At 47.9% G+C, this 12,180-nt stretch overlaps 1 protein-coding gene across 1 annotated transcript; it reads left to right on the forward strand.

The window, feature by feature from the left end:
* The first annotated feature begins 3,288 nt into the window (after window positions 1–3,288).
* On the forward strand, window positions 3,289–4,248 carry LOC102453210 (olfactory receptor 52M1-like). Its single transcript, XM_006113781.3, has one exon. It carries the CDS (start codon window positions 3,289–3,291, stop codon window positions 4,246–4,248), a length of 960 nt encoding a protein of 319 aa, XP_006113843.3.
* Window positions 4,249–12,180: the final 7,932 nt, after the last annotated feature.

A 12,180-nucleotide genomic window follows, 5' to 3' on the forward strand; every position in this document is an offset into this window, starting at 1 on the left:
CCAAGCACGGACCCCTGCAGAATTCCCCTAGGAACAGCCCTATTCACTGACAATGGCCCGTTGGCAATGGCTTTCTCAGATCTCTAAGTTAACCAGTTTTCAGTCCACTTTGCCCATGGTCTATTGACACTGTGTCGTGCGCGTTCTCTATGTGAATATTCACCCCTGGTACAATGGAAACCTCCCAGGAAGAAAAACCTCTTAAATCTGCCTGGTTCTGGGCACCACATTTCAGGGATCCTGGGCCAGCACCAGCGACACTCCTTGTAGAGAGATGTTACGAAAACCAATCCCATCAGATTTCAATAGTTCTTCTGATTCCAAAGCACCAGCCACATTCCGAGGTCAATTTATGACTTTAGGATCTCAACCCTAAATCTTTATAGAACCATAGAATCCTAAGGCTGAAAGAGACTTTAGGAGTCATCAAGTCCAGCCCCCTGCCCAAAGCAGGACCAATCCCAAATAAATCAACCCAGCTAGGACTTTGTCAACACGGAACTTAAAAACCTCTAGGGAAGGAGACTCCACCCGCTTCCTAGGGAAGCCAGCCCAGTGCTTCCCCACCCTCCTAGGGAAATAGTTTTTCCTAATATCCAACCTAGATCTCCCCCACTGTAACTAGAGCCCATTGCTCCTTGTTCTACAATCTGTCACGACTGTGAACAGCCTCTCTCCAGCCTCTTTAGAACCCCCCTTCAGGAAGCTGATGGCTGCTCTCAAATCCCCCCTCACTCTTATCTTCTGCAGACTAAACAAACCCAAATCCCTCAGCCTGTCCTCGTAGGTCATGTGCTCCAGTCCCCTCATCATTTTGGTCACCCTCTGCTGGAACCTCCCAATGTGTCTACATCCTTTCTATAGTGGGGGCCCCAGAACTAGACACACTACTCCAGATGTGGCCTCCCTAGAGCCGAATAAAGGGGAATAATCACTTCCCTAGTTTTGTTGGCAATGCTCCTACTAATGCAGTCCATTATGCTATTAGCTTGTTTAGCTACAAGGGTACCCTGTTGACTCATCTCCAGCTTCTCATCCACTGTAACCCCCAGGTCCTTTTGTGCAGAACTACTCCTTAGCTAGTCAGTCCCCAGCCTGTAACAATGCTTGGGATTCTTCTGTCCTAAGTACAGGACTCTACACTTGTGCTTGTTGAACCTCATTAGATTTATTTTGGCCCAATCCTCTAATCTGTCTAGGTTGCTCTGGACTCTGTCCCTGCCCTCCAGTGTATCTACCTCTCCTGCTAACTTAGTGTCATCTGTAAACTTGCTGAGGGTGCAATCCAGCCTTTCATCCAGGTCATTAATAAAGATATTGAACAAAACCGACCCTAGAAGAGATCCTTGGGGCACTCTGCCGGAAACCGACCACTAACCTGACATCGAGCCTTTGATCACCACCCGTTGGGCCTGACAGTCTCGCCAGCTTTCTATCCATCTTACAGCCCATTTTTCCAATCCATACTTCCTTAACTTGCTGGCAGGAATATTTTGGGGGACCATATCAAAAGCTTTGCTAACGTCAAAGGCTGTATCTAGACTGGCCAGTTTTTCCAGAAAATAAGCCGCTTTTCCGGAAAAACTTGCCAGCTGTCTACACTGGCTGCTTGAATTTCCGCAAAAGCACTGACTTTCTATTAGCCCTGATTTGAAATCAGTGCTTTTTGTGGAAATACTATGCTGCTCCCGTTCAGGCAATAGTCCCTTTTGCACAAAACTTTTGCGCAAAAGGGCCAGTGTAGACAGCTGAGATTTGTTTTCCTCAAAAAATCCCCGATCGCGAAAATGGCAATCGGGGCTTTTTTGCGGAAAAGAGCGTCTAGATTGGCCACGGACGCTTTTCCGCCAAAAGTGCTTTTGCGGAAAAGTGTCCGTGCCAATCTAGTCACTCTGTTCTGAAAATGCTTTTAACGGAAAACTTTTCCATTAAAAGCATTTGCGGAAAATCACGCCAATCTAGACGTAGCCAAAGTGTATCACATGCACTGACTTTCCCATGTCCACAAAGCCAGTTACCTCATCATAAAAGCCAATGTTGAAAGAAAGAAAGAAAGAAAGAAAGAAAGAAAGAAAGAAAGAAAGAAAGAAAGAAAGAAAGAAAGAAAGAAAGAAAGAAAGAAAGAAAGAAAAATTTGTAATTGTTCAAGGAGTCAATTACATTCACGAATTGCAAAGATCTGGTGCAGGCTTGTAGCAGTGGTGGGATAAAATGCTGGGCTAAGTCCTGTTCCCGGAGCACCTGGGATGTGTAGACAGTCCTTTATTCAGAGCTTCAGTGCAAATCCTGTAGACCTAAGGAGCAGGATTCAAGGCAAAATAGAGGGCTCTTTATATATCCTCAGTCATGTGCTCACTGTGCAAAGCACATTCCAAGATGGAGCTTGGAGTTACATAAGTCCGTCACTTTTCCATGGGTGATGTCAAGAGGCAGAACCAAACCTGGGATCTCAGTGCACAAGGCTGATGTTGTAGAGCAGACTCAGTCCCAGTTCTCTAGAACTGGCCTCAGTGCCACCCCACAGACAGTGCCCCATACCTAGTGGGTGCGTGGCTGACACATGCATGGCTCGGTTCTGTGCGGGTGGACGCCTTGGCTCACGCTCCAGACCGAAGGTTTGCAGGAAAATGTTCACTCGAGTTGGCTGCCTCCCAAGCTCCATTGTCCATTGAATGTTTCTTGACGAACCGACTAGACATTCCCAATCATATGTTCCAATAACAATCCAAGAGCATCACAGGAGTATCTGACGATTCTGTTTGCTTTGAACGCTATTTGCATAACACTGCTGTCACTAAAAGCCATGACTTTCCCCTGAATTGTGTTCTAGTTGCGGGGTTCCCCTGGCACTTGACTTGTCAAAAAAAAAAATTTCCGTTCTCATTTTTTGAGTAACCAGGTCAATGGGAAATCCGTATGACATGAATCTCTCTCCCAGTTTTCTTTTCAGTAAGGAGCATTGAGGGAAACACATATTCATAGCCCTGTTACTGTCTAGCACCTATTATATATTCCCTCATGATTATCCATAGGAAATACTGAGAGATAAAATATGGAATTCTCATAAGTAGTGTCAATTGTTAATGATTTATTTTTGAATAATGGAAATATCTTTTCACAGTGTGAAGAGGAAAGAATGTGATGCAGCCATTAAAAGTCTCCGGTAGGACATCTGATATCTCCTATTAACACCGTCTCTCCATCCAGGTACTGTGACCACCACTCTGGAGCCTGAGCATTAAAAGGTGAACGTACGTTACATGCAGGAGAAACCTTCTTCCCTGCTCCATGTCATATTCTAATACAACCGACTTCACCAACCCCTCCACCTTCATTCTACTGGGCATTCCTGGTCTGGAGGCGACCCACGTCTGGATCTCCATCCCCTTCTCTCTCATCTATGCCATGGCCATCTTGGGGAACTTCACCATCCTGTTCATCGTGAAGACAGAACCTAGCCTCCATGAGCCCATGTACTATTTCCTGTGCATGCTGGCCGTCACCGACCTCTTTCTGACCACGTCCACTCTGCCCAAAATGCTGGCAATCTTCTGGTTCAATTCCAGGGAGATCAGTTTCAGTCTCTGCCTCACCCAGCTGTACTTCATTCAGTGCTTCTCAGTGATCGAGTCTGGGATTTTCGTGGCCATGGCGTTGGATCGCTATGTGGCCATCTGCCATCCCCTGCGACATTCCACCATCCTGACAAACCCTGTGGTGGCCAAGATTAGCCTGGCTGTGGTGCTGCGCAGTAGTGTAGTTGTGTTGCCTTACCCCATGCTGGTGAGGCAATGGTCATATTGCAGAACCAACATCATCTCTCATTCCTTTTGTGCCCACATGGCTGTGGTGAAGCTGGCCTGTGGCGACACCCGCGTCAGTAGTTACTACGGGCTCTTTATGCTGTTCTGTGTGTTGGGTCTGGATGCGATATTTATTGCCGTTTCCTATATGCAGATCCTCAGGGTCATCTTCAGACTCCCTACAAAGGAGGCCCAATTCAAGACTTTTTTAACTTGTGGCTCACACATCTGCGCCATCGTAATCTTTTACATCCCAACACTTTTCTCCTCCCTCATGTACCGTTTTGGACAGAACTTTCCCCTGCATGTCCATGTTCTCATTGGCAATATGTACCTCGTGCTGCCCCCCATGCTGAACCCCATCATCTATGGGGTGAAGAGCAAACAAATACGGAACCAGCTGCTCTGGCTCATTACTCGGAAACAGTTTAAAGTTTTCTCCTAGGGCTCTGGCTTTCAGACCAAGCTTCTTGCTTCTCTTTCTGGTAAGATAGTGCTGGGCCCCCTTCCCTGAATCATGTAATTTGCAGTCAGACCAATATGTCCTTCCCTTACTGTGCTGGGTCAGGGTGTCTTATGACAGAATCATAGAATCATAGAACACTAGGACTGGAAGGGACCTTGAGAGGTCATCAAGTCTAGTCCCCTGCCCTCATGGCAGGACCCAGTACTGTCTAGACCATCCCTGATAGACATTTATCTAACCTACTCTTAAATATCTCCAGAGATGGAGATTACACAACCTCCCTGGGCAATTTATTCCAGTGTTCAACCAGTCTGACAGTGAGGAAGTTTTTCCTAATGTCCAACCTATACCTCCCTTGCTGCAGTTTAACCCAAGTGCTTCTTGTTCTATCCTCAGAGGCCAGGAAGAGCAAGTTTTCTCCCTCCTCCTTGTGACACCCTTTACCTGAAAACCTCTATCCTGTCCCCTTTTAATCTTCTCTTTTCAAACTAAGCAAGCCCCCTTTTTTCTGTCTTCCTTCATAAGTTATGTTTTCGAGAGCTTTCATCATTCTTGTTGCTCTTCTCTGGACCTTCTCCAATTTCTCCACGTCTTTTTTGAAATGTGGCGCCCAGAACATTTTTGCCTAACCAGCGCAGAGTAGAGCGGAAGATGATTTCTTGGGTCTTGCTCACAACACACCTGTTAATGCAGCCCAGAATCAGAGAAGCCTCTGCCAGGCTGAATTCTGTGAACCTGCACCATAAACAATCTTGCAGCTCCTATTGGGTGGAAATCCAACTACACTTGGCCTCCGGAGCTGCTACAGGGGCATGGAAGGCAGGGACCTTGGCTGAGGAACCAGCTGGGCTCCAGCCGAACGCTCCTTCTCCCCAACCTTCTGTCCCCCTCCTGCAGCCTTATCCCATGAAACCAAATTCTGCTGCATCCCTGCTCTTGCACCCATACCCCTCCCAGTGCAGACCCTGCATTCCCTCCTACACCCATCCTTCAAGTCAAAAACCCCTCCCACACCATGCACCCAAATCCCCTATCCCCAGTCACAAGCCAATCCCTGCTCCATCTCTTACCCTTCTGCCCCAGGTCATAATCCCCACCTGCTCTGCTCCTAACCCCCTTCCAGACATTCCATCTGCTCCTGAACCTCTCCTGCATCCAAACCCACTTCAGGACCCTGGACACCTCCTTCTCCCCAGTCTCCTGCCTCAGGTCACAGCCTAGGTTCCCTGTTAGCTGCCCAGCCTTGCAGCCATGGAATGATCCCCATCCAGAGGATAAGATCTCCCATGCAGGCAGGGAGCTCAGCTGGTCGGTTGTGGAAGGTGCATCTCTCTGAGCAGCAGCTTCAAACAGAGCTGCCTGCTTCAAACGGAGGAGCTCAGACAGCAGGTAGGGAGGGGAGAAAATGCAGAGAAAGAGTGAAAAAGTGGCTGAGAGGGACATGTGTAGGGCAGGGCATTGTAGGTAGAAGAGGAGGGAGGGTGTAATTGGCTTAGGGGACTCAGAGAGGAGGGGAGTTTGGGGATGCCTTTCTCTGCCAGGAGTGGGGCTAGAGGCAGAGGTAGAGGCAGAAACCCAGCATCCTCCTCTATCCTTCTGGGCTGGGAAAGTGAGGGAGAGGAAGCTGACTGCATGGGGTAGATAGGAGACATAGGGGTGGGTAGGTGCTGGATTGGGTGAGGTGGAAGAAGGGTTTGTGATAGCTTCCCTTGCCCCGATGCTTTATGAAATGGGCGTATGGACATAAAGGGTATGTCTAGACTACATGGCTCCATCAACGGAGCCATGTAGATTTGTTTACTCGGCAAAGGGAAATGAAGAAGCGATTTAAAGAATCACCATTTCATTTAAATTAAAATGGCTGCCACGCTGTGCCGATCAGCTGTTTGGTGCTGTAATCTGGATGCTCCGTGGTCGACATCAAAGGCATTTGTCGACCTCCCCAGTAAATCTCATCCCATGAGGCACAATGAGGAGGATGACAAATGCCCTTGATGTCGACCAAAGTGCGTCCAGACTACGGCGCTGTGTTGCCAAACAGCTGATCAGCACAGTGTGGCAGCCATTTTAATTTAAATGAAGCGGCGATTATTTAAATTGCTGCTTCATTTCCCCTTTGCCTATCTCCCTAATCTACATGGCTCCGTCTACGGAGCCATGTAGTCTAGATGTGCCCAAATATACACAGCTCAAAGGTGCTTTGCTTCAGGTAATCTATCAATCTTCATGACATAATCCGCTGGATCTCTGTATCTTATTTTGCTGTGTGTATCATACTGGTGAGTAAAGTTAGACACGAGGCATGCGGAATGTTTCATGGTTTAAATATGTGACGGAAAGCCATCAAGGGTGTTTCCAATGCTGGGACCTCTCAAAAACTGGGCAAATCAAATCATATGTAAAAAGGTTTTTGATCTTAATTCTTAGCTGTGCTTGGTCTTAGGAAGCCGCGTGACCACCCCAGCTGGTAGTGAGTGGCCAGGTAACTTCTCAGGCAAAAGCGGGAATCGTTAAAACAATAGGAAACTAGCAAGTCTTGGTCTTTGGCTGGCACACCGGGGAGAAGGGAACCGGAGTCCCTAGGGAAGGAGAGATTCCCTTTGTCTTGGAGCCTTAGCTGCATAAGAAAAGTTTTAGGGTGAGTTTGTACTGACTTTGTACTGAGGTTTTAGTGTTAGAATTTGCTACATGTTTTCTGTTATTTTATGTCTGTAATCTACTTTGCTCTGCCTGTTCTCACTGATAGCTTGTTATATCCAACTGCTTGTACTTAATAAAATCACTTGTACAAGCCCAGTGTATATAATTGTTACCTGGGGGAGAAACCAGTGGGCACATTCTCCCTGTGATTGCTATAGGGGGCTCACCCAACTAATTCATTGGGATCTGATTCCATTTGGGGAGGGGGATCCCAGGAAGCTGGGCCCAAAACTACACTCGCCTTGGACCTGAAGAGACTCAGTGTCTGTGCTGCTCCTCGGGGGATGGGCAGTGATTTCACCTGGGGGCCTTGGTTGGGGCAGACCAGGGAGCAGGCCCTGCAGGACCGTGTGGTGAGGTGCCCCAGAGAGAGGGAAGGCGAGTGGCAGTGAGCTTGTCAGCAACCTGACAATCCCCCCCCAAGAGGTCGACTGTCACCGCCCCCCGTCACAGGGCTGATATTCCAGGAAGTGTCTATACTTATTGACACTCCTTGGGGGGGCAGGGATCTCAGCTCAGGGCCTCGGCTGGAGGAGACCAGCCCAACCCTGCACTGCTGATTAAAGTATAAAGGGCAGAGTAAAGTACATGGTTTAAGAGGGCATGGAGAAAATGGCCTGTTTGGCTGATGTGGGTGGCTCCCCCATGCCATTGCGGGGGCAGCTCTGTGAGTCGTGGCCCCTGAGAGCTGCTCTTTTCTGGGCAAGGGGCAGGGCACATGAGTCTGGTCAGTCACCCAGGGAAAACCCAGTCCCTGGCCAGCCCCCTCCAGCCGCCTGCAGCTGCAAACTGCACCCAGCTCCCTGTGAGCCTGTCTGGGGGGTTGCTGGGCAGAGGGAGGTTCACAGACAGGGCTGGAGGCTGCTCCAAAGTCGTGGGGCTGGTACGGCCGCAGCTGCTGCCCGGCTCCCTCCCACAGCCTGTGGCGGGGACTCATCACAGTGGAGTGACTACGGAGCTGGAGATCCCTGGAGAAACGGGCCCCAGTTCCCGAGGATGGGAGTGGTACAGAGGGCTGGGGAGGGCTGTAGGACTCCTTGCTAGACAGTCGCTTCCCATTCTGTACGTGTGAATCAGATTGTTCCTTCCCAAGTGGAGCACTTTGCATTTGTCTTTATTAAACTTCAACCTATTTACCTCTGACCACTTCTCCAATTGGTCCAGATCATTCTGAATTATGACCCTGTCCTCCAAAGCAGTTGCCACCCCTCCCAGATTCATATCATCTGCAAACTTAATAAGTGTCCTCTCTCCACAGGGCCAAATTTCGGAAAAACCTCCTCTTTCAACACATCCTCAATGAGGATTACAGGGATGGTGAAAGGACACTTCCACTTTTTCAGAAATTGTTCCAAAAATGCAGACGGATTCCTTGAATGTGACATAGCTTTTCCAGGATACCTCTGACCCGAATTTCCCCACCCGACTCCAGAAGCATCTGGGTGTGAAGTGCTGAATCTGCCCAGCAAGAGTAACACTCAACTCACTTTTACCTCCCTCACAGGGGTCTCTTAAGGCTTTGTCCAGCCTGCAGGCTTCTTTTGGGAGAAGTTCTTTTGGAAGAGACCTTCCAGAAAAACTTCTTGCGAAAGAGAGCATCCCCACTGCCAAAGCGCATCGAAAAAGAGATCTGCTTTTTCGAAAGATAGCGTTCACACTGAGGGTGTGTCTAGTCTACAGGAGTTTTTCGAAAAAAGTGGCCTTTATTTGAAAAAAAATTCCCCTGTGTCTAGACTGTTGCCATGTTCTTTCAAAAGTTAATCGAAAGAACGCGGCAGTTTTTTCTACTGCAGAAAACCTCGTTTTAGGAGGAAGAATGCCTTTTTTCAAAAGTGCTCTTTCGAAAAAAGGCACTACGTAATGCAGTAATTAGTGTGTGATCCAGACTGCCTGGGTGCTCTCTTTCAAAAAAGTGGCTTGCTTTATCGCAAGTACTGCTTGTAGTCTAGATGCTCTTTTTCGAAAGAGGCTTTTTCAAAAATATCTTTCAAAAAAGCCTTTTTCGAAAGAGGCTTGCAGTCTAGACATAGCCTGAATGAATGCTCTCTTGCATGTAAGCTGTGATTGCTAAAGACAGAATAAACATGAGGACACTGGTGCTTTTTTCTCTTTCGTCTTTCGCAAAAAGGCTTCTTCCTCATAGAAAGAGGTTTACCAATGTCGGGAAAACCCCTCTGTTCTTTCAATTTTTTTTCAAAAGAACACAGTTGCAGTGTGGACATAAGTGAAGTTTTTTTCAGAAAAACAGGCATTGTAGACAAACCCTGAAAGAGATCACTCTCTATTAGGCAAGTAGGTTACACGTCTATGATTTACCCGCCCCTTCTTGAAATTTACAGGGCATCACACCCTAGGGAAAGCTATACATTGCCCCTGGTTATTTTTTCCTAACTGGTATAATTGTTAAAAACACACAAATGCACAGAACCACTAATTACTCCATGACTCAGCCCAGAGCCCAAGAGATCTCCTCTCCCTTGGGAAGGTCCCTTAATTTACTTGTTATCCCTACAGCTGGGTAAATAGCCCAGGGGCACAGACAGGCTGGTCTCCAGCCAGTTTACATTCAGGTCCCACTTTTCCCCAGTGTCTGAGCAAACCCCACCGGGCTGCCCAGAGCCCTGTTATAACCAGCACCCACCCTGCCTCGGCTCTTAGCAGAGGAAGCTGCTGCAGATGCCAGGCTGAGGGGTGGGGCAAGTGCCTGCCTGAGGAAGACGTGTCCATCTCAGGTCTCCCAGGTAACACTCTCTTGCTGAGGAGCTCCCCTCTCTCCTCTGCAGCCCGGCCCACCCCCGGTGACACCTCCAGCTCTGAGGTGGCTGCATGTTAGGGGCACCAGGGACCCTTTGGGGTGACAGGTGTTCCTGGATGAGCCGTACAAGGTGCCATTCTGAGCCCCTGGCCCATAGTTAGCCCAGGTCACCCTGAGAGAGAACGACCCTGGAGCCTCAGGCAGCCTGAACTCACAGGGGTGCGACCAGCCCTTGGAGTGAGACGTGAGCACGGAGCGGAGGAGCCGGCTGTGTGAATGCTTCAGAGACTGCCCCTCCCCCTCTGGCATGTCAGGGCTCTGGTGTTAGGTTGTGGAGGATGGGTGGCTGTTTCCTGACCTGTAGAAACTAACAGATTTATCTTTCGTGGGTAAAAGCCTCTTCATGAGAAGAAACGGAGTGGAAATTACCGAGGCAGCAGGCTATAGAATCACGCTTGTTAGCCTGTCAAACAAAAGCTTTCAGGCTGGTTTGACAACATTCGTTCTTGACCAATCTGTGCTGACCACGACTTCTGCACTTAGTAATTTCTCAGTGTTTGCAAATGGATTCCTTAGATATTTCCTCCATTATCTTTCCTGGTGCAGAAGTTCAGCTAATTTGTCTGCAAACCCCTGAGTTGTCTTTAATTCCCTTTTTATAGATGGGCACTCAACATGACGTGTTCCAGTTTTCTGGAATCTCTAACATCTGCCATAATTTTCAACGATAATACCTAGCGACTTAGATATCTCCTCAGTCAGTTCCTTGAATGTTCTCGGATGCATTTCATCAGGCTCCAGTGACTTGAAGACATCCAAGTTGTCTACATAGTGTTAACTTTGTTAAGAATATAAGAACGGCCAACAGTCCATGTAGCTCAGTGTCCTGTCTGCTCACAGTGGGTTTCTGTCAAGGGCACTCCTCGGCAGCCTCTTGGCCAGCAATTGACATATCTCTGTTTACAGCCATTCACGGTCACAGCAGCAGCTCGGGCCTTCTATTCAAGGCTTACTGCTCTGTGTGCCCTGTATGCTCCAGGCAAGCCAAGATGGATGTTACAGGGGGGGTTCCTGTCTGGCTACAGAACCCAAAATCCTATTCAGGGTCCCTGCGTTCCATAACAAAGTGCCCTAATCTGCGGGTTTGTCCTTCATTCCCTGTTCAGCACCTCAATCACTGTACTTGTTCTAGTGTCCTCATTACACCACTCAGCCAGGCTTTGGGTTGCCCACAAGAAAAAAAGAAAGATTTTAAATTGTTGAAGGAGTCAGTTGTATTAATCAGTTTCAAAGATCTTGGTGCAGGCTTGTAACAGGGATGGAGTAAACTGCTGGCTTAAGTCCTGTTCCCGGAGCAGCTGGGATGGGTGAACAGTCCTTTGTTAAGAGCTTCCGTGCAGATCCTCCAGAGGTGAGAAGCAGGATAGAGACAAAATGGAGGGATTTCCACAGCTCAGTATACATCCTCGGTAACGTGGATGGAACCTCACTGTTCTCATGGTGTGAAAGTTTGTCCCAAGATGTAGTTTGCAGTCGCATAGCTAAGTCACTTGTCCATACACGGCTCAGTTCTGTGCAGGTGCATACATTGGCCCACACTTGCAGGAAAGGGGTCCACGTAGTTGGCTGCCTCCCATTCGCCATTGCGCATTGACAAAGACATTGGCTATCATTTCTTCTCATCTCTTCTTGTCTCTCTCTTTTCTCTTTTCTCTTGTCTTCTACTTTCTTCTCTGGGTGTTACTCCAGGAACTAACATTTGAAAGAATGACACACAGCTATTGTTCATGTTGTCAAGGACAAAAATATGCACACACGCAAATAATACAACCATGACTAGCAAATCATAAGCTCCTAAGAGACGTCTCACTTGGTCCAAGATTTGTATTGTATTACAATCCAATATCATCGCATGGGTATCTGAAGATTGTCTTTGCTTTGGACACTATTTCCCTGAAGTGTGTTCTAGTTGGGGGGTTTCTCTTGGCCCTTGTCTTGTCAAAGATTTTTTTTTCATTCTCTCTGCGGTGCTCCCCCATGCGTTATATAATGGACGTATGAGCACAAATGTGCGTAACTCAAAGATGTTTGGGACAAATTGCTTCATGTAGCCTATCAGTCGCCATGCCCTAATCCACAGGGTCTGTTTAACTTATTTGCTGTATCTATCATTCTTCTGTATAAAATTAGACATATGGGCTGCGTCTAGACTGGCATGCTTTAGCGCAAATACTTTTAATGGAAAAGTTTTTCTGTTAAAAGTATTTGCGCAAAAGAGCGTCTAGACTGGCATGGATGCATTTGCGCAAATGACATCTTTTGTGCAAAAGCATCCGTGCCCAGAATAGACGCACTTTTGCGCAAGAGAGCTCCGATGGCCATTTTAGCCGTCGGGCTTTCTTGCGCAAGAAATTAAGGTGCTTGTCTACACTGGCCCTCTTGCGCAAGTATTCTTG

The sequence above is a fragment of the Pelodiscus sinensis genome, chromosome 1 (assembly GCF_052426305.1).
Source record: "Pelodiscus sinensis isolate ZL-2025 chromosome 1, ASM5242630v1, whole genome shotgun sequence".
NCBI classification, from domain to species: domain Eukaryota; kingdom Metazoa; phylum Chordata; order Testudines; family Trionychidae; genus Pelodiscus; species Pelodiscus sinensis.